This window comes from Pleuronectes platessa, chromosome 1 (genome assembly GCF_947347685.1).
Source record: "Pleuronectes platessa chromosome 1, fPlePla1.1, whole genome shotgun sequence".
NCBI lineage: Eukaryota > Metazoa > Chordata > Actinopteri > Pleuronectiformes > Pleuronectidae > Pleuronectes > Pleuronectes platessa.
The window spans coordinates 22932179-22955927 of record NC_070626.1 but is presented as its reverse complement, the minus strand read 5'-3'; the positions used below and the strand labels follow the sequence as shown (position 1 = coordinate 22955927).

At 40.9% G+C, this 23749-nt stretch overlaps 1 protein-coding gene across 1 annotated transcript in view; it reads right to left on the bottom strand.

The window, feature by feature from the left end:
- Positions 1–23749, bottom strand: part of gpc6a (glypican 6a) — a 120011-nt gene that overhangs the window by 30810 nt on the left and 65452 nt on the right. The window contains exon 4 of the mRNA XM_053427186.1: positions 9587–9752. Coding sequence (XP_053283161.1) covers positions 9587–9752 — 166 coding nt within the window. The remainder of the gene's footprint in view (positions 1–9586; positions 9753–23749) is intronic.

The following is a 23749-nucleotide window of genomic DNA, read 5'->3' as shown; positions in this document are numbered from 1 at the left end:
TACTGGTTTAATAACTTTAAAAGTATTATCATTATTATTATGCTGATGATTTAGCCTCGGCCTCTTTAAGGCCACCCTCCCGACAAAGACCGGTCTGCTCTGATTGGCCGGCTGCTCGGTCAACCACTTCCAACACATGCGGGCAACGTCGGCGAACATTATTCAAATGCGTGGAAGTATTTGTGACGAAGCGTTTCAGGAGCATCTGGAGCTGCATTTACTGTTGGGAAGAGGAATAAATCATAGACTTTAGGCTTTTTTACTCAGAATACCTACACAATACACAACACATCTTTTTGTCTATAGTTTTTGTAATGGTATACGCACAGAGAGAGGATAGCAGTTATAGTTTAAATTACACAAAGATCTTTTCCACATTGCTCTTCTCTATTCTAAACTAAGACCACTAACCAGACCTTTTCTGTGTTGACCTCTTCAGCTAACATTCATCTAGACTGGTGTATTTGTTTGGGAATTCATGTACAGATGAAATAATTAATATCCTAATGGTACATTGACAAATAGAATATTGATTTGTACAGCGTCCATCCATCTACCCATTGACTGACACAGTGGGTTGTATTGGCATGATTGTTTGCTTCTAGATACATAGCGCCAGCTTTTCTTGTCGTTTGGCTTCAGGCTTCACTGCATGCTCTCTTATTTTCTATTTTCTAATGGAAAACTTTTTTTCCCCTCTCTCACCCAGAAGGAATTGGAGAGAGTCCAATACCTGCGGAGTCCCTCAGGGGACACAACAATCACTCATACGTGACTCCTTGACAAATCAACAACTTTAAAGTAAACTCGCTTAAAGACGGATACGTGGTATTCCTACTTCTCAGGAGCATTGTTTTATTTAACCAGTATTTCTGCTTCTTGAGTTTCTGATCTCGGCGTTATGTCGAATTAACTGCTTTAACAGTTTGTCATTTTTGATGAAGTGAGCGGTGCTGGAGTGATCAATAAATACATCAACTGTAAGATCAATTTCTGTCACATAATACTAGATTCATCCCGAGCAGGTGCCTGTAAATCAGTTACAATACACAAAATGTGCTCTGGTTTCATACCCATTGCAGAAGGATACCTATAGATTAAAATACTGACATGAATAACACTGACAAAATGTTGGTCTGTGCCCGCTTTCACTTAATTGATCGCTTTACTGACGGGCTCAGCTCCGGCTACAGTGCAGATATCAAGTGATACATGATTTTCTAAACAACGTCTCATAGGTAGGCAAGCCTGTAAATCTCTCATGAGATTTTCAAAAGTTAACGTAAAGACCAAAAAATCAATACGAGTGCGAGTTAATCATTCTCTTCCTGCCCGGTGGCGAAAGGATCACTCTCAGATGTCAGAGGTGGAAAATCTTGGACTATTTCACACCACTTAAGACAGACTGGCCCAACTGAAATGAAACACATAAGAAAAAGGAAAGAAATCACACTGGGCTCTGCGTGAGCGCCCGGGAGTCAATCAGAGGAACAGAGTCTCAAGTTGTGTGCAAATTCGAAAAAGAGAAATCCTCCAGTCAGGCTCACAATCCTCATGTGTGACCTCGTCTTTAGGATTTAAAGGCAGATCACTCTTCTAGTTATGTGAACTGGAAGCGGTCATGCCACTTGGATTATTCTCTACAGTGACAAAGGAGGGGGACAGAGGCATTGAACAGCTTTTGATATATATGAAAGCAGGCACTCTCCTCTTATCAGTTATATTCTCAAATGACTTAAACTCGGTCAATTAGATAAAGTTGCCTCGTTTTTTTTTAGTTCTCCACTGAGCTTCAGCAAAACTTTGTTGGTGCAGTAATTGCACTTCCAGTGTTGATATGAATTAATGGAGGGGGGACAATTCTGTTGGATTGGAAATGATGAACATAATACACGGGGGATTGCCACCCAACTGCCCACAAACACTGTCCCAAGTCTGCCCAATGATTCAGAGCTGGAGAGAGGAAAATGGAGAGAATAGCTCTCACCATCTGCCACTGCAGACTGGAGGGACTGTCTGCTTATAAACACAGAATGTAACCAACAGCACACGTTGTTGTCACCCTGCACAAACTGTTGGTGACAAGTGATTTACTCCACAGCCAGAGGTGGTGCTTTTACACAAGGGAATTAGAAATTGAAGTCATTGTGACGATTGTTTCATAGAATCAGAGTATGAATTTCTCTAATCTGGCTTTGTTAAACTCTGGAATCAATTTTTTTTTTTTTTTATTGGAATTAAAATTTAAAATCATCCGTTACTTCATTAGCTCAACAAGCAAGGTTATTTCCTTTGTCTTTTATCTGTCTGTTAGCAGGATTAAGCAAAAACCACTACACTGATTTATTGGAACTAGGTGTAAGGGTGAGTTACACAGGGATTTTATTCACTTTCTTTTACACTGCAAGATACAGTATTTGGAGATATTTTTGGGGAATTTGGCATTAATACAAAATAAAGCATATAGAGCGCTGATATCTATAAACAGGAGCAGCTGTAGAAATGTCTTTGTACTTGGTATACTGTACAATGTGTGTATCTGATCCCAAGAACATATATATATATATATATGAATATATATATTCAGTAGCTCCTTGGGGATGTTATGCCCTGTACATGTGCCCCTCTGGTTTGTTGCTTGTAATGATGGAAGTAAAAAAAAACAATAAAGAGAAGGTTTCAAGAATCCAACCTTTAATCTTTTATTTGATTAATCTATGAAATCCCTCAGAAGTTCAATGTTTTCCTTGTGAACAGCTGATTTTACTCTTTGCTAACCATGCCCATTGTTTTGGCCTGACAATAAACCAAATCCACTGTGCACCTGCACCGTGTCTCAGTGTCAGGGAGACATCCCTGCATCGCTGCACATGCATTGGGGACCCGGGTCCTTGTTTACATGCTTGCTGAGGGGAACTACAGCGACTCTGCTCAGTGAGTAAATGTGTCACCTCTTTGAAGTGCTGTTCGTCGCCGCCGAGGCTTTTTCCATTTATTTATTTTTTGTCCATCACAGCACATAGTTGATAATCGTGGAAAGCCTTTTGGATGCTAGCTCTAAATACAGCATGAACGCTAAATCTGGAAACTAGATCCAGATGATTATGGTAAAAACAGGAAGAAAAAAACCACATGTTGAATAAAAAAGACAACGTCTATAAAAGAAGAAACTGTCCTTCCTGTTTCTTACAAAGTGAAATATCGAATTGGTCGAGTACTTCTTTTACAACAGCGAGAACAAGAATGTGCAGATGGTTTTCAAAACAATCCACGTCCTAAAAGTACCCGACGGAGAGGAACGGGGGGAAAGCCAAGGATTAATTTTTGCCACAGCAGACCTCTGAGCTCCCTGACCTTTCTTTGAAGGGCACAAACATGCAATAAGAGATTACAAACACATTATGTCTCCGCAAATGCGCTCCCACAGTCCAGTGATGCAATTGTGTTTGACTTTAAGTGCTGCAGTGCAAAACGACTTGCAGATGCTTCATATTGTTTATCGGCTCAATCGGCAGAAAGGAAATTAAGTGAAGAGGCTCCAAATCGGCTTGTTCCCATCAATCACTGTCCTTAGTTAAACCGAGTTTTTAAACACAAGGAACTCACCGTGTGAGTATCAAGCGAGAAACAAACCTCTCCCTTCCAGTCTTACTTTAACACCGAACACTGCCAAAACATTCTGCTCAAAGACGCCAGAGACAGATTCCTGTAACACTCAGTCAGTTTGCAGCTGCAAGAGGCGAATCAATTGCAAAAGACCCAGTGATTTGCCAACATATCTGTGTCTTTGGGGAGTCTCTCTACAGGCATGCTCTCACGCAGCTGGATTGTAACAGCACTAACAAATACTTCTTAATAAGACTTATATTTTCTTCAGTTTTATTGACTTTAGGCTCTGTCTGGATGACTCCAGCTCATTGTAAGTCTCAAATACCGTGTCTGTTATGGCTCACATGTGAACCCTCGTGTCATTTTGCATTAACACTTCTCTCTACTGCTGCAGCTGCTGCTTCTTCTAACTTCCTGGGCTGCCTCTCAGCTCTCAGCTCTCTGTCTGTGCTCCTTATTCTACTTTGGAATCCAGCGAGGTTAAAGGAACAGTGCATTTTTCAAGGGTGTGATCATTTAGCATTTCTTTCTGAGCACTAGTGCCTTCTTTCAGTTGAGCACAGTGCAGTGTTCATCACTAAACTTCTTCAGTCAGATAACAGTCCTGTATACTCTAAAGTGAGTAAGACATGAACCAACGTTGTTTATACTGAATTCTTAAAAAACAACATGACAGGGATATATCTCTCAGGTGTTATTTAGATTATCTTCTTGCTGTGATGTAATTCCACAGTAAAAGCACATTGGCGGGACAAGTAGTATCTAACAGGTGAAGACCTGTAATTTCACGGGAAATGATGTAGACTCTGAAGAAGCAGGTGCACATCTTAATCCAAGTTGGCCATGTAATGTCTGCAATAATATTTAGCTTTCACTTCTATCGTTGTGTTGCTCGGCTCCTCATGGGAAAGGTTGTGGAGGAGAAGTGCAACATATCAACAGCTCATGCTGGTGTGCAGGGCAGGCTGTTGGAGTCATTTGTAATTGTGTGTTAACATGTCTTTAGACATCATTCCCCCCTGGCTTCCAGTCTTAATGCTGAGCTAAGCTAAATGACTAGTCGCTACATGACGGTGGTCTCAATCTTTTAATTTCTCTGCAAGAAAACGATTAAGTATTTCCAAGAATTCCATTCATCTAAACAGGCTACCACATGTTATACAATTAAACTTCATATTTGAGTATTTTTGTTTATAATAATATGCTCTCAAGGATAAAGTAATGACATTCAGTTTGCATTCTACGTGGAGGCTGTGAGATTAATAAAGAAAACCTTGCTGGCCATCTGCCGTGGTAACTTAGAGCTGCTCTCGTTTACAGTGAAGCTGCATAAGCATTCCGGCCAATATACAGAAAAGCAGCTTTTTGCAGATTCTGCACAGCCAGTAGCAATTAGATAGAAAAGATACTGGTTCTTGATGATGCTGAGAATATGGAGATCACTTCCACGAGGCAAAGTGACTCATCCAGCCTTCAGCACGGTGACAGGCAGAAACCGACTGGCTGGCTTGTTTGTTCCTGTCATGGCTGCTACTGAGACCATCGTGCTTCATTCTCACTCAGTTTGAGTATGTAAGCTAAAATGTCGTTTGAACTAAAAGATGCAGTATTTGTATGTCATACTTAAGGAATCTTAAAGTCTAATGAATACCCCTCAAGCATGTTGCTGTTGAGCGAGAACACAGCTTGAAGGCTAAACCACACGGCAAAGCAGGAGCAGATTCTGCCAAGCAATCCATATCGTTTAAAAGCAAAGCACTGGCAGGATGTTCATCCTCACAATCTCACAGGCGTCACAGAAAGTCCTTCCTGGAGGACAGCAAATATATTGGCTTGAGTTCTCTTGGACTGGTGGGTTGTGGGGTTGTGGTGAGGTCCAATTACACTGGGACACAATCCACACAATTAAAAAGAAATGAGCAAATAAAATCAATGAAGATTGCTTACATTGTGGTGTCAAAGGACTCAACAGAGGACAAGTGAAGCCTATATCTCAATTAGGGGCAGAAATAATGTGTTCGCAGTGTATGCGGCAAATACAATGGTTTTGAAACCACCTCTTATTTAAGGCCAGGAGTTCATTACAGCCACTAAATCCATTAAAATAGAAGTGACCAGTATCTAAGCCATGCTGCTCTTTACCTACTCGTGTCTGTCTCTCCATTCTCACATACAATGATAATAATATAGGATTTAACCCTTTACCCCAATTTTTTTCAACTGAAATGAAAAGTCTAACCTCCCATACTCCATCATTGAGTCATTACGCTCTATAAATTGACCTTGCACATGTTTTTCATTACGAGTGAGCAATGAGGGCTGTTAAGATGCATAACCGCAAATGCAGAGATCAGTATGGTGGGGTTTTTAGTAGTGTCAGAGATGATAACAGAGAAATAGACAAACCACTTACAGAATCCTGAATAGAAATAGTACGACACTCATCCACTGCCTCTCCCTAAAAAGTAAATAGTCTGCTTTATAACACCATAGAGGTAAACAAGTCAATGGTATTGTTGCACTGAGGCAAGTACACACATGAAGTTCATGACATTTTGACAGACGGGCATTTCAGAGAGTCAGTCATGTGCACCCTGAATGACAGGCAAACAGAAAGAGACTGTCAGGGACAGTTAAAACTTTGTGGATGTTTTGACAGTCCACTCACCAACAATATTATGTATGAAACAATCAAAAATGTTTTTTACTCTTTAATCTAATGATGTATTTACTCAGTCTAATGCCGCTCCAGATCATTCTGGTTTTAAAAGGTCTGCAATGCCGAGCAGTTGAGAAGCTGTGGACAATAGCTTTTTTTGGAAGGAGTTTATGATCCATCCATCCATCCATCCATCCATCCATCCATCCATCATCTTATATCGCTTCTCCTTTTGAGGGTCACAGGCGAGCCGGACGGAAGTGAAGCTAACATTTGGAGGGAGGAAGGGAACAGCCAGCGCAGGTTAATAGTCCATCACAGGGCTGACGGCTGACATATAGAGAGGAACAAATCATTCATTCTCACACACACACCTACGGGTAATTTACTGTTGCCAATTAATCTAACCTGAATGTCTTTGGACCGCGGGAGGAAGCCGCAGCCTCTCGAGGAAACCCACACAGACACAGGGAGAACACGGGAACTCCAAACAGAACGACCCCCTTGCTGTGCTGCGGCAGCACTAACCACTTTACCACTGTGCCACCGGTTTATCAAACAGTCAATTAAAATCTGCTATTAATTTTGGCCATCTGCGGCTGAATTCATTATGTCACTTGCCCGTCCAAAACACCATTGATCCTGGTGTCAGCCTGAAAAACAGCGGCGCGGAAATAACAGCGCGAGTCCTCCCCTCTCTAGCACTCTCTCTCTCTCTCTCTCTTTCTCTCTGAGAGTATTTTAACAAGGTGCTGACAAGAAAAATGATAATGATGTGTCTGTCATGATGCGGAGCTGGGTAAATTTGTCACGATGGCAGGTGACTGATGGTCTGGTATCATCCATCGGCCAAACCATGAATTCCTTTCCTGAACATTTGAACAAACACACACCAACACACACACACACACACACACACACACACACACACACACACACACACACACACACACACACACACACACACACACACACACACACACACTTTAAAGAACATCACTCAGCCCAGGTAAGAGCAGGTAAATTACATCTACTCTCAGGTTTATACTCATTGTTCACTGACAGTCTGTCTACCATCTGCCGGCTGAAAGGCATCACAGTAACCTCTACAAACTGTAATCTACTGTACTCAGACAGTAGATGGAAACACCTGGCATGGATGCTGAGATTATTATTGTTTTCCGTCTGGATCGTTGTATATAGGCTACATGAAAGTATTCACCAAGGTCACTGCTGTTTCAATGCTGAACAGGAATAAACACAGCACTGGCACATTTGTTCTTTTCTCCTCCTTTAATGCTTGAAGAAGCTGCAGTGTGATACTGATGTTTAAATATAAAACTGCTTGTGTTTATTTGTATATATTAAAATCACAAGTGTCTCTTCATTTGTTGGATTATCTTGAATGTGGTGTCTTACTAGGTCTCCGTTGTTTCTGCGTAAGCTTCAGTTCCGTTTCAATGAGAGAATTACGTCATTCACAAGAATTGTTTGGAATTCCTCTTAATTTCAATTTGTGTAATTTAGTGAATATGTTTAATTTACATTGATTAAATGCAACAATTTGATGATGTCAACCTTCCGATTTGTGTTACTCACTGTGTCCTATTTTCAAAGCTTGATATCCAGAAAACAAATATTGTTCCACTTGTGTAAATGATGTAAGCTCAATATTATGAAGGGAGGAACTCATTATCTGGTTTTGTTTTTCACTTCCAATGGAGCGGAGCCGACTTGGAAATTCTTGTTCTTTCTGTTTTCGTTTTCAATAAAAGCAAGGGACAAACATTTGTGTTTACTGCATAAATGTCCCTGATGTAGCTGGATTTACAGGATAATAGGCATCATCTCAGTTTTCTCTCTCGCTGTGGAAGTTTTAAACTAAACAAAAAAATCCTTGCGTCTCCTTTGTCCTGTGGTCCTACCACTCAATGCTGTCAATAGTGACATTTAAGCATGGAAGGAGTTCACAGGCAAATGCCATTGAGGGTTCTTAAGAAATTGAAGGTCGTGTCTCTAATGTAACCTTCTCTAATAAGTGATGATTTGAAGGGATGACAGTGACAGACCATGCAAAGGCTCAATCCATAAATTTATATAATGCAAAGATGTGCTCCACTGGTGAGAACGGACCTGTGATACATTTAGAAGTTGTCTCTGAAAGGCGAATCAATATTTCTCGCGGGCTGCATGGTAAGCAAATCGAAGTCCTTTAGCAACAGATAATGAATACAAAATGTCAGTAGACCTCAAAGATTTGTCTTTCATGGTGAAAATCAACATCCCCTGGGTTCTACATCTCTAATTATAACCTCAACAACACTGTCTTTACAAAGCCGGCGCAAAAAATGAACATCTGCACAAAAACTGGTTCAAAAATTAAAAAATCCACTTTTTCATCACCTCAAGGATGTTTTTTGTCTAACCAGATTCATCAGTGTGCTGCAACAACAGCTTCGCCCATTACTGTCACGCGCGGCGTCCCTCCGCGACAATAGATTTGCCTCTTCACAACCGAACAAGACACTAACTTTTGAACACATGTCATAAAGCTGTGAGACATTTCATTCAGCGCATGGGGGCCTGTGTTGATCTGAGACTTCAGACAAGCCACCGGAGAGATAGAGCGCTACGTCATCTGATGGTTTCTCGAACGACGGGCCTGTCACGAGAGCTCAGAAGTGTAGTTCACTTGACACACGGTCTTCAGGGATGTCTCTTCAAAAAGAGACTTCATTTAAAAAAAATAGAAAAAAAAGTCCCTTACCATGGGTGGGAGGTAGGGATTGGGGTACATAACAAATAAAGCATTGGCCTACAAAAGATCCAGAGGGAACGCTCTATGTGCCTCCTCTGTATCCATTTAACAGGAGGGCTTACAGCAGCCAGCTACTTACAGCCTAACTGAAGTGCTATATTACTCACTGAGCTCAGCTGGAAACACTATAGAAAATGTGTTTGCCTAGGATCTGCTCTCCTTTATCAATCCCGAGCAGCAGGGACCAAAGCTTTAAGCGCCATGCCAGGGCGCCGGCAACAGCAAACAACGTTTCAGTCTGAATAAAAAAGAGGGGGAACCGTTGCACAAATAAGATTTCAGTTTTGTCTCTGTAAATCCTCTAAAGCTGAATCTAACACAGCACATCCTGAATTCCCACAGAGACTATTCAAAGACACTCGGGAAAAGTAACACGAAGACCTTCGAAGTACAAGCGTGCACAAAGGCAGACAGGGAGACCTCGAACGATTTCAGAAGGTAAATGAGAAGTGGGAGCAATAGCGCTGGATTTGAATCACAATCGATGTGTTTTTTCTTACCGATGAAGACGTTCCATTCAGGGTCGAGGTCGGCCTGGTTGGCCAGACAGCCCCTCATAACGTTGTGACAGTAGTTGTGACAGGGTTTCAGCCCGGGCAAGCCGCGGCAGTAGGGACAGTACAGCATCTTGGTCAAGGCTCTGACACATGCAGGAGCGACATTCACCTAAGAAACAAAGAGACGAATGGAGAGAGGAGGTTTGATGAAACAAAATGATGCTGCAACACACGAGCAATACTGTCAGATCTGTATACAACATCAGCTAAACATGAGGTTTCTAAAGCAACCACAGTGTAAGGAGTGTACCTCCCATTACACCACTTCAGGGGGGTAAAAGTCAACATCTGACAAACATCTCCACACTGCATCTTCCGGAGCTTGAAATGTGAAAACCCACCGGATGAAACCGTGTGACAGGATGAGTTTTACAACTCTGTCCATCTTGATTTCCTGTGAAGGCCGGGGCCTCTCGTTGTCACTGTACCAGCTTGAATGAAGGCAACAGGGTTCTGGTGTCTGGATGCAGAACGGAGTTACATCTGATAATTGGCCTGTCAGCCTCTTTGTTCATGCCTGACTTTTCGAGTTTGTCCGACCTGCACTCTTGAGACAGCCCGAGTGTCGGCGTGTGCAAGGTTGGCAGATTGGTTAGTGGTGTATTAGAAGGAGCAGCCAACTGAAGGATGTCTTTCACAAGCTACACACTAAAATAACTCAAGACATGATTTAAAAAATATTTTTTGGAGAAATGAAATATTCTGTCATGCAACAGATAACACAGAGGACCCACACATCCGGGATACCAAACTAGTAGATTAAGGAGTCACCATCCATTTATTTCAAAGATTTGTAAGACCCCGGTTAGTGCAGAAGTTCTGCTATCAGGTGCTTTAAAGCTCATTATCAGAATTTATCATTATTACTATAGATTACTACAGGAGGGATCGCTCTTTCAGGGCATAAATGCATTTTTATCATTAATTTGAATTTTGTAATTTTGGCGTCAAGCTGCTTGAGACAAAAAGCCCAAAGCCCAGTGATATAAATGCTGCTGAAGCTAAAGTGGGAGGATGCTGAGAAAAAAAGACCAGTGTACGTTTGTAGCTCCATGGCAACATCTGAGGCCGTGCTAGGACACTACCCACAGCTTCAGTCTGCTCTTAACACTGAAGGTTGTCTTTGATTTTTCTTGGTACAATGACCACACCATCTGTGTGTGTGTGTGTCGGTGACAGGGAGAGCGAGAGAGAGAGAGAGAGAGAGAGAGAGAGAGAGAGAGAGAGAGAGAGAGAGGGAAAAGGATGAGACGGCAAATAAGGGCGAGGAAGCGAGAGGAAAGACGTGCACGGTATTAGTGTATTTGCCTCCCCTGCCTCTTGGCAGCCGGCAGGGCGGATCAAATAAACAATCTTTGACATTAGCAATCTGCCACTATCATCACGTAACGTCGTGCAAGGCGGCCATTAAAGTAGGTTGCTAGCTGTCAATTCCATCGCTGCATGTCGTCTGCTGGTACGTGTTCCACTAAATTGTTTACATCCGTCTGGGAGTGGAGGCAACATACATTCTGGTTCATTTGATTGGACACATATCACAGTCAGGGTGCTGTGACATCACGTTGGAATTGGGTCGAACAAGAACAGGGAGTGATTTATTAATGCACAATATCCATCACTAATTAAGACGTATCCTATGAAGTATGCATTTTATAGGATTAAATATATATTATACTGTCATTCATTACACAAGCTGTGTGTGCATTAACAAACACATCCGCTCACAGCTAGTTTCCATTGTGTTGCAAACCCTTTGGTAAATACCTATGTTCCGCTAATGATAGCTTAAGAGCTTTACTTAAAGTGTTGCTGTGTATTAACTGACATTTCATTCCTACATTGTCCCGTACGACTGGCAGAGCTGGATCGAGTACAAAAAGAGAAAACCGAGAGCAAACAGAGATGCAGCAGGCAAACGGGGGGGGGGGGGGGGGGGAAGCCAAAGACGCTGCCAGACGCGGGGAAACAAACACCAAGGAGGAAAGAGAGATGGATACAGATGAAACAGACGGAGGGAAAGCCGGACAAGACACTCACAGGACAAACAGAAGGAGCGGGCAGGTGCGATAACCGCGTTTGGACAAAGAAGCGAGTATCCGCCAATCACAGCGTTCGCTTTGGAGAGAGAAGCCATTTCACTCGCAATTTACACATTCAAGGATTTATACAAGGATATATATTTTTTAGATGCATTAGAAACAACGCAACTTCAAATCCGACCTTCTTTTCATTAATATATTGAACGAGCTCATGTTCTAGATGTATCTCACATGTGGCTTTAAACTTTAGATCTCAGTCGAGTCAACCTTTCTCTCTGCACTGACATAATCCACATCACACGTGTAAATCCACGAGTTAAATGCGACTGCTGTATGCAATTCATCCGTCCACATGTAACTGAGACGGGGATGAGACAGTTTTTAGATGAGACTTGGACTTCCACTCTCATTCTGCATGCATCTCCAGCAATCTCCCTTCCTCCCTCTTCCTCATCTCACGTCCCACAGATTAAATACAACATTTTTCCTATCAGGCTATTTGAATCATTTTATTTCACTGGTGGATTTGCATATAAATATATTTGCTGTGGTGACAGAGGAAAGTTTGTCTCTTTTGTTTTTCTGTGTTGGGTTGGCCCCGGCCCGGTCGCTATGGACACTACATCCAGTTTAAACTGCAATCATAAAACAAAAACAGTTTGACTATTGAATACACTCGTTAGATAGATTTACTGTCGCACAGCTTTGGTATGATTAACGCCAGCATCACATGAAAATGTTGTTTAATGTTGGAGTCTACTTCACATCAGCAAAACACAGTAAATCTTCTCTACAGTTAATACCCATCATACTTCTACCCCCGACTCGTCCAATAAAGAGCAGCATTTATTCATGAGAATATTAAATAATTAAAAAAAAGTTCCCGGATTAATCTGTTTCTGTCAATTCAATTAAACTTGGCCCAGTTTCTAGACAGCCAATTTAACGGACAAGAGGAAAACACGGGGAGATTTTTCTTGACTATAGTTCTGAACCAACCACACTCTTCATATCCAACGTGGCTTTTTCGTAGCAATCAAAGTAATATATATATATTTCCACTGCAAGTAGAAGGTTTTCAAGCCTTTGGAAAATGTGTAATAAAATGGTGCCAACTAATTAATCTCACAGAGATCTTTACATTATTGCAGAGACTGTGCCCAGCAGTCGCAGATTGGCCCTGGATGAAGGATAATCTGATAATCTTGTTAGAAGTTATTTGCAGTTGAGTGGATGGGATATCTCACAGCAGGGCGAGCGTTGGAGTGGTGAGAGAGACGTCTCAGAGACAGAGTGAAATTAAAACACTAACTTCCTCATCTGAGGTGCTGCAGGGAGAGCGTGTTGTTTGTGTCTGGATGTAAAAGTAACTCTGGTCGATTTAACACCAAAGTCTGGTCCAAAGAAATAAACAAGGTTCATGTCTTTGCTGCATTGTTTACATCTGATCTGGTGAAATCTGGTTTCACAATGCAATTCATGGAGTGGACTAAAGACTTTGGTATCACATATGAATGTCCTACTGTTAATTGGATTGGTTTGTGGACAGGCATGAGTCTGACTGAGTGTTGTCTGTTTAAACAGGGAAATGAATGAACTTATTTATTTGGTTAATCCCTTTGCCAGCATAAAATCATGATTGAACCGGCATCACTATTTTCAGGCGCAGCACTAGCGGCCAGCTCAAAAGCACCAAATGAACATCCTGGTCGCTGAAACATTAAATCTTCAAAGGCTCAACTGAGGTGAGGAATGCAAGCGACCATTCTATTTTTAAGAACTGTCTCAAGAACTGTACAATCCAAATAAGTGTTAAGTATTGATCGTAAAAGTACTAGAAGCAATAAAAGTAAAAGTACTCATAATGTACAAATAAATATGAAAGCATATTAAACTTTTTGGTTCGTACTACCAATCCTGTTATGTTTAAGCATTTTTCTTTACTAGTTTGTTTGGGTGAAGCTACTGTTGAGAAGTGAATATTAAAATGTTTGGAATGTAAATTCCTTATCTGCAGAGTAAAGTCTCAAATAAGTGTGGTCCATTCACAAGTAAAACATCTCCCTCTTTAGTGTAGCAGTACTTTAAACACAGTTGAGAATATATAGAACAAGATGTTTCCCAAACTGAAAAGTTTTAAATGTCACACGGATGTTTGTGATAATATATTTTCAAATTGTCGAATAAGCATTTTTACTTAAATACAGTCCCTGAGTGGATGTACCTTGAGGAACAAGATCAGGGTGAGACATAAACAGCGGCCCACTCATTATCCTACTGCTTTGAAAGAGCAGCTTGAAGGTGTCAGCCAGACTCCTGATGTGAGCATTAACTTTACCGAGGATTAATAAGCCTGAGCAATAATAAAACGAGCCATTTCTAAATTTATCCCTTAAAGGCCAAAGTCTGGAGCCGCTATCCTCCCCTGAATCCAACAGCAGCAATCCAACAGAGCCAAGCTAACTGATTCATTACAATACAATGATAAGGCTCACTTTCATAATGAGCGATATGTCTAAGAGGTCCTCTGAGGAGGCATCACCTTGTCTCTCCAACAGGGTGTTGTCATGCACATATGGCGTGAACTCCCTTTAGGGGTAGCAGAGTGGGAAGAGCAGAGAGGCTGGAAATTGCTTCATGTCACCAAGTAATGAAGTTGTGAGAAATGACAATGACTTTGCAAGTTGCCAAGGCCAATCAAGGGGAACACTTTTGGGACAGTGAGGCTGTCGCCCGACAAATCCGTCTCAATGGTTCTGTCATAATTATTGTGACAGGTTTCATTGCTGTGTACTGATTGGACATGGATGTAAGACCGCATTGCTGTCCCAGTGTCCCTACTCAATTCCACAGCCGTTAGTGTCAATGGCGATAGGAGTTATCTGTCGCCATGTAAATCAGATTACAATCCGTTTAAAAGCAAGAGATTGTGCCTAGTTTTACCAAAGGGCTAAGCTGAGTTTATGCTTTTCCAATCGTACTTAATTATAAACTTGCACAAAATGTAAAATTACAGGAAATAGGGGCATAATCTCCTTTTGTGTTTCTGAACCAAGATGTTGGAATAATGCTCTGAAAAGTGTTTTTTATAAAACATTATCATGTCATTGAGAATTTGACGCTTGAGCTTTTGGATCAGGTGGGTATTCTTGAGTTATAACCCAAAAAAAAGAGTTGCATGCGGTCAGAGTGAAATTGACCAAAAAAATCTACTTAGCCCACCATTGAGACCAAGCTCGTGCCAACTCTTAAAAAAGTTCCCTCCGGGTGATACTGGGACATCACGCTCATGAGGACGGGATGGATGGACAACCTGAAAACACGATGCTGGGGCCGAGGAGCTTTGCTGGTGTGGACGTGTAAAAACAAGATCAAACCGGACTCGAGTCAGGAGTCTTATCCTGGAAGACAGATGATCTTCTGTTGAGCTCAAAGATCTGTCTTCATCCTTTCTGCAGTGAAATATGCATCAGGTTCTGTCTGCATTTGGTTTATGAAGTAGTTTACGTTTCCATGCAAAGCTCATAAAGCACAGCTGCTGCTTGTTACACACAGTGCCATGTAAAACACAGCTCTGTGTGTGTTTTGTTACGTATTATATTTACCGTAATGTTTCCTTCTCGCGACGCCTACTGTAAAATACAAGAAATGTATTTTATTTGTACTCCATTACGTTTTAACTGTCCTTATTTGCACAATTGATGAGCTCGTAAAATTTGATGCTTCGTTAAAGTTTAAACTCACGAGCGGAGTGGTTGGATCAGATGCATCTTGCAGGTTAAGACGTTTGTCTTAAACAGAAGGTGCAGTTATGATTTACACACGGGCAGTAGAGACAGCATGAAAGTGTCTGCGTTACAAGATTTCACAAGATTTTTAATTAAAAATTTCACTGGAGGAAGATGTCATACTGTGGATACTGTATTCCTGAGGCAAAATGTTAAATTAAATTATAAGTTGAGTTCTTGAGAATAAAAAAGATTAAGTATCATAAGTATTAACTTATATTAACTCAACCAGAGATGTCTGAATATGTATGGAAGCTCAAAACATGAGCAAACATCAAATTCGTACGAGCCATTACTAAATGGTCAGTCTCTTACTGGAGCATCAAAGTCATGCCGACTTTCATGAGTGAACAAATACAAACATTACCTGATAAAACCCATTCATGTAGCAGCTTGTACACATTGAGTCCATTGGTCAAAGAGGCAACAAAACAAGGACTCAGGAACATGGAAATGTTTTTGTTGTTGTGATGAACGAGCTCTATTGTAATGCCTTGCATGTCCTCTCCAGAAAGTATTGCTTTCCTTTTAACCATGAAGGTGATCCGACCTTAACCATGTTGCCTAAACATAGTCCCATCTTAATCACAGGGTTGCCAGAGCAGAAAATGCTCACACAGCGAGGGTCCTTGTGGAAGGTGCTGACAGCTGCCCTGTTTTGTTGTTAAAGTGTGTCCATTCGTTGGACTCTGACACCACTGTTCAATTCCAAATGTACACATATGTAACTTCAAAATACTGTCACATTTGCAGCTAGAAATGTAGATGATGTATTTGTGTATACTAGAATTTGTTTAAATACGGGCATGGAAAAAACCAACAGTACGTTTTAGTCCGGCTGAATTATATTTGTGTACTTCTTGGCGAGGCACTTTGCAAGAGCAGCGTCACAAGGACACAAAGATAGACGGAGATTCACAAACATATTTGTCTTTGTAAACGCAGAGAGATGCCAGTTGGCAAACACAGTTGGAGACTGAGGCGGTATAAAATAACCAAACTGGTAAACCTGAGATAAATATTAATCCTTCAGCACATACAATCACAGACTGAGCCCAGTGTGGCGGCGTATGCACTCAAGTTGTCGTTGATAATAAAACACGGTCTGCAGCACTTTGTAATAATCGCGTCCTCCTCCTGCGCCTCTCGCTGAACTTCACTCTCTCTCCACTCAGCATGTTAAATGCAAGATGGAGCCGAAGACAATTCCACGGAAGCAGCACTAAAAATCTGTCGCTGTCAAATCAATGAACGTCTCGGGCTGACAGAATAATCCACATGTGAGCAGCTGTGCCTCGGCGAAGCGACACAGTGGTACTCCGAGGGCCCCCCCCCCCGCGACACACGGCAGTCAGCTCAAGTGTCTGTCTTTGGCGATGCATGGGGATCGGCCTTTGATTCACCCTGACATCCACCATGTTATGTGGCATGTCTGGAGCAGCAGTTGGGACTGTTTCTTTAATTTACCAAGACAAGTGCAAACACATTAAAAAGCCAAGCAAGCTGCACGCCGCTCGATGACTTGGGACGGCGCAGCCACGAGCTAACGGGAGCAAAAAAAAAACTGCACAGGCGACATTGTTATCCATCTGCCGCGCTGCCTTCCGGAGTAGAACTCAGCACTCACCCCGTGTCCATCTGACTCCAGAGGTCCGCGACCCAGCCGGAGTGTCAGGGGCACACAGGTCTCCGGTGGGCCTGCCAAGAAACCTCCGGACAAATGTAACTACATTGGTGCTGACAAGCTTCTCTAAGTGCTTGTTAAATAAAGATGTGGTGCCATACTCTTCAAATAAAGGTGCAAAGAAGTCGTCGTAGGATATGATCCGGGGAGGAACAGTCAGACGATGTGACATGTTGTCACTAGTGGTTGGAGAAGACGGAGGAGTAAGGTTTTTTTTTTTATTTCCTTTTTAAACATTGATGGATATTTTTCCTCATTTTTTTGTCAACTTTCCCTCCTTTGAATTTTGTTCTTAACCTTCTCCCTCTCGCTGTCAGGCTGACGGAGTCTCTATCTTTTAGACTTCTCAGTATAAGATGAAGGGGGGGAAGGGGGGGGGCGTACACTGTAGTATACAGTATATTTCTTTATTATACTTTCATATCATGTCCCTGTATTTCAGACCACATGCTGTCTCTCATTTTTTTTTTTTTCAAACATTCTGCAGTTCACCACAGATCAAAATCTTTTAATTAAAAGGGACATCTTTGGTGCAGCACATTTCCCCGATTACGTGCCAACCTTTTTTTGAGCCAGTTGCCATCTGCTGTCACAGCACTGTAGCTGAGGCCTTATCCTCGGCAAGCTGTGTGAGAGGTGCGCCAGCAGAAGGAGACAGACAGAGAGAGAGAGAGAGAGAGGCAGAGAGAGAGAGAGAGAGAGAGAGAGAGAGAGAGAGAGAGAGAGAGAGAGAGAAAGAGAGAGAGAGAGAGAGAGAGAACAAATAAGAGAGAAGTTTGTCCATTGTATCTGTAGAAGTGGACCTCAGAAGAGAAACCTAGACGGACCAGGATCCATTACTCTGCCCTGAGAAAAACCTGTGAAACATGTCAATCACAAATCCAGATAGTGAACTGTGACTCTGATAGATCCCATGAAGGAAACTATAACCACTGTAACATGTCCCACTGGTATTAATTCCCCTTATTAAAAAGCATAGCTTAAAGTTACCTCATTGGTAGTTTTTTTGTAAATATTCTTTATTTCATTTTGCTCAATTTGCTAATTTTTTACTCCATTAGCTTCATTGGCCAATTATATTTTCATGGTCACCTGCTGCCTTCTTATGGCTTATTTAATAACCTGAAGGAGTCCCACAGTCTAAAGCAGCTGTGGACAACAGATACTGTCAGAATCAATCACGTTTTGTTATAAATCGATGCAAACTACTTTACTGCGTCAACCACATTTTAACATTTGATATGTTTGAGCTATAAACAACGAAACTGTGATTATGATCCATCTTGTCTCTCTATATATCTCTCGCCGGAAGGTGCAGGTCATCTGATGTCCTGTCTGTCAATGATCGGCATTACCGAACTACAAAGTACCGACATCTGTCTCACATCTCTCTGCACACAGACTATCATTTATGAAGCATCAGACCAGGCTAAAAAAGACCGACACATGTTGGCTGTTATCTTGTTAAAGGTCACCGTTAAGATCTAAAGGACTCAGCCTTTGTGTGTGTGTCAGTGTGTGTGTGTGTGTGTGTGTGTGTGTGTATGAGGAAGGGGCGGGAGAGAGAGAGAGGCTGTGGTTTGCGGGTCTGTTGGTTTAATAAACGCATACTTTTGTGTGTCTGCAGTCCGACTCTCTGCAAACACTGCATCACTACAGCCTGTTAGGGTTTTCATCCTAATAACATTCACCAAACCAAGTAATTCACAAGAAGCTTCAGCATAATATTTACATGATCACTTTGAGGAAGCTTAGCCTCCGCTAGCCTCTTATTAGTGCCGCATGTGCATATCACTTCAATGGTGTGTCTGTGTCTGTGTGTGTGTGTGTGTGTGTATGTGTGTCTGTGTGTGTGTGTGTGTACTTGTTTTATTTAACGATTTAGGTATTTTTTTGCGTAAACACTGAACTTGTCAGAACTGGTGGACCACTCTGAACCAGAGTCGGGTCCTAATGATGCAAAAGATAATTTCCGTTCGGGGGGGGGTAAGGTTTTGGTTAGGCTGTCCTCAAACTGTATATTAACACACACATTACTGCATACTATTCAAGTTTGCCTGAGAATCTATAAACAGTCACTGACTAGTAATGTATGTGAAGTTCACAAGGGAAACACAGCTTGGTAAACACACATTAATTGTTAGTTAATTTAGAAATGCACTTATCACACTTGTTGTTATCTATGTTTTTTTCTTTCTGTAGGGATCACCTCAACCATCTTTAATAGTCACGCTTCTCTATAGATATTGAAGGAAATGGAGTCCAGCTCCGGTTATGCTGCACGTTTCCATTCTTCTATTCTTTTGTAAAATAGAATGGCACATTTGTCTGAGCTTGACTGTTGAATGCCCTTTACTGCTTCGCCTTGACAGTGAGCAGGCTACGCTGATGTATGGCAGCGACTACATAAAGTAGATGAGAAAAAAAATACACCCAAGACAAACTGAGGAAACCACGTGGAAGCGATGCTGGTATTGCTCACATGTCAGCAAAAAGGCCCAGTAATCTGGCAGAACATTAATCTAAGGTAAATGTTGTGTAAAGATTTGAAAATGCCTCAGAGCTTAACGTTAAATTATCTGACAGTTCGTGGTAGGAAATGAGTGTATAATGAGATCAACATGACAGTATAAGCCATCAGGAAAAACAAATCCCTCAGTGCAAAATACCCCAGTTCCTTCCATCAGCAGGGCTAAATATGCACCACGGACTAGGCCGGCTCCCCATGAGTATACGCAGAGTGAGTGATAAGTACTCTAAATGCCTGAACTTTAAAACGTTCAAAAGGTCCAAATCCCTGCAATCTTCTCTGAGCAGGTCTTAATGTGGCTGGACTGTGTTTTAAGTACCCTGAGGATAAAACTCCTAATGGTCATCATAAACTGTAATCCGGAGAGAGTCTGCTCTTAATCCGGGATAGACGTCCAGGAAACTGTTCAGTGTAGATCCAGTCCAATCCCATTTTGTGGGGTGATATCCCTCCTGTTCTGACTTCAGTGCGAACACAACTGTCTGTTAGCAGTACTAATGCATGTAGGCTCATGATCATCAGCGCTGCTCTGAAAGGACAGATGGTTGAAAGCAGAACATTTTCATTGGAAAACCGCAGGTTTCGCGAATTTCACATCTAATTTCATTATTTGAGTTAGATCAACTCACCGGGGGGCATATGCAACACTTCACATACTAATTAGATTAAAGACCCATGGCAGAGACAAGACAACATTCTATAATAATACTGCTCATCAACCAGTAGGAATCTTCCCAGTTTAACTCCCCTAGCACCAAAGTGTTTACTTCAGCAGCATATTCTGCCATGGAGAAAGCTTCTGATGGATGTAGCTTTATGTAAATCAGCTTGACTCCTTTACTGTAAGAAGTTATGAGGTTGTCAGGCAATTACATTCATAATTAATTTATACATAATGCAAAGACAAATGTTATAGTCTTCATATACTGTATTTATAATCCACATGTACTTAAACTTAAAACATATGTGGCCAGCAGTAATTTTTGTTTCATATTAACGTTTAAGTCAAAGTGTGGAGCTATTTCTAATTTAAACAGATTTAAACATTTCATTTACAGCTTAATTCATCACTTTAGTAAGAATGTGTAATGAAATTAGTTAATTACTACATTTCAGTATCAATTAAGCTATATTATCCTACCGATAATTTCAGAAATATCCGACTGTCTTTTGATTTTCCCAACAAACGATTGACTTCTAACTGAGTTTTTTCATTGAACATATTGTGAAATCACGTTTAATTCAGGTTGGACTTGCAGTGGTGTCCCTTTGATAATGGCTAACATGAAATCACTGAATGTTGCTATGTGTTTGTGAATGGAGCCATGGAAAAAATACTAGTGATTTATAACAGAAAAGTTTAAATTTAAAAACTGTTTCAATAATCAATCATATATCAAAATACTTGCATTTCAATTTTAATTAATCAACAAACTGCCCCTCATTGACAACATGCATTCTACAATATGCATGCTTTCATTGTTAAGACATAGGTCGACTTTGCTGTTAATATTGTGTAGTTTAGTTTTTATTACAACACACACAGTGAGGTGTGATTACAGTCCAGCTGTGATGTGTGTTTGACCAACATTTGCTCCAGAGATCTGCTAAAACAACAGAAACAGCAGGACAAGCTAACAAAGCCTAACACAGATTTCTAGAGATATTGTAATGTAGCTTGGCACTCCACCAAAACACACATAAATGCACTTATGGATATGAAACAGAACAGAAAGAGCCTTGTATAGAATCCTGTGCTCTCACCTGAGAAGTAACAGATTGGCATGGACTCTGAGACTGTGGGGGGGGGGGGAGAGGGAAGTGGATTTGTGTCGCTGAAAGCAGCAAATACCAGGGTGATCCCTGGGTCAAGGTGATTTGTCATGTCAAGCAACTTTTCACCTCCAGTTCTGCGGTCGTTCACCAGCCCGACAGCCTTCAGCTATGCCACACTGTTTCCTGGCTCCTCTTCATAATTGATGAGGAAGCAGGGAATACGGGATTTGATCCGGAGTGACAGAGCCTTATAAGCCCGGGACAGACGTATAGAGGTGCTGATTTTAACCCTTCATCTGGAATGGTTATGCCACGGAGGACTGGTGGAGAGCAAGGCAAGGCTAAAATAAAATAATAATTCATGACTGACTCTTCAGAGATGATATGTGGCAGCAGGGTAGCGTGGGGGGGATACAGCCCTCTCATATCGACATGCTTATCATGATGCAAATTCCCAGAATCCCCCTTCATTATGTGCCTACAGTGAAGTGAGCACAGGGGGAGCGTGACAATAAGGCACGCTGATGGTTCAGTTTCAGACCCAGTGGTAATAACAGTGGGCAGTGGTTTAGTGTTTGGTTTACTGAAGAGAAACCATAAAAGAGGATTATGAATGTGAACGCAGCCTTTTTCTTGTGTGTGAAGATAAATCAACTTTGACATGATTATCTATATTAAAGACGTTAAAAAAGATCTTATAAACAACTTAAACAACCAGCTTTATAGACAGTGTTTCACATTTGTGACTATATTGTATAACAATATTTTAAATATCACTTATGTGTAGTTTACATAGTGCTTAAAGGGTTTAATTCTGTACCAAAGTACATTAAGATCTATTCAGAGTAGGTGTCAGATGGAATTCTTTTTTTGGTCTGATTATCTCTCACCAATACTGAATACTTTGATTTAAATATGAATAATACACATTAAAACACTCAGGAAAGTGCTACTACAATACTAATGATCAATTTCTTTGATATCTTTTGACATAAGTGTTTAATAATTTCTCTATATGTGGTTAAAGTCACTTTCCTATATAGCACATTAAGTATAGTGTAGAATCTACCCGGCTCTGTGATCGGCCCGAGTGACGCCACTGCTTTTCAGAGGGTAGCAGTTAAGGCTCCAACAAAAGCATGATTAAAGTTATTTCTCAAACATCTCATTTACTTTTTGCTCCCTCGCTCTTTCGCCTACTTTCTCTTTCCCTATTGAACTAAAAGGGACAAAGAGTTTCCAGCTTAAACAACTTGAGGAAAAGAATCAGATCGCTGCCGAACTGAAGACTTTTTTTAAACTCGCGTTTGAACTTGTGAAAAAGCCGTTTTATATCATTTGTATCTCACAGAGGGTGAAGAACATTGATTTTGGTGGGGTCAACAACTTGCAAGATGGAAACAGTCACAATGATTTGTCATTAATTGAATAAAACTAAATGAATAAGTATCAAAAATAGCTAATTACAATTTCTATTTTTAAAGCACAAAACCAATCTATTTAAAAATAGGGTCAGCAGGGAGGAGTTTTTTTAATCTTCCAACAAGGTTAATTTATTCTTCATTCATAAATGTTTTTTAAACGTTTTAAATCGTGGTGATATAAACTGTAATTATACAAGATCATGTGTGAAGCATTTGATGAAGATTATATTTCAGGAAATCGACTATTAACCCAATGTGTTAAACTTAAATGAAAATACAATTCTAAACACTTTAATATGAAAACTGCGTCACAAACAGTAACATCATTTTTTACAATTTAAACATCCGTGAGGGCTCTTGCATAACTTTCTGTGTTTAACATGGATTTAGAAAACATATCCGCTAAGCCTTTAAAGACATTTTAATCTCCCGTGTCTGATAATGCTCTCAAAAGCATATTTATTTTTTACGGAAACTAATCAACCAAACTCTCGATCCTAAAAAAAACATTATCAACAACAGCAGCGACAATAAACGGCAACACAAAGAAGCGAGAATGGAAACGTTTGTTTAAAATTAAGAAAAACTGAGTTAAAGTTTAGTATAAGAGGGACACTGAAATAAAACTAAATCAGAAAAATCTCAGGGGAAATATGCTTTCATCTTCCATGTTTTACAAAGCTTTGGACTCTGCGGGTGATTCCACGGAAATGAGGAGCGCACAGTGAAATGAGTACAGCACAAGTAAGATGAAACACTGCCCCCCCGCACCAGGAGATCAAGTTCAAGCATTAAAGAAAAGCTCTACGTTCATTTGAACATGTTTTTATCTCGATTTCAGATCTTTTAATAAGTAATTCTCATG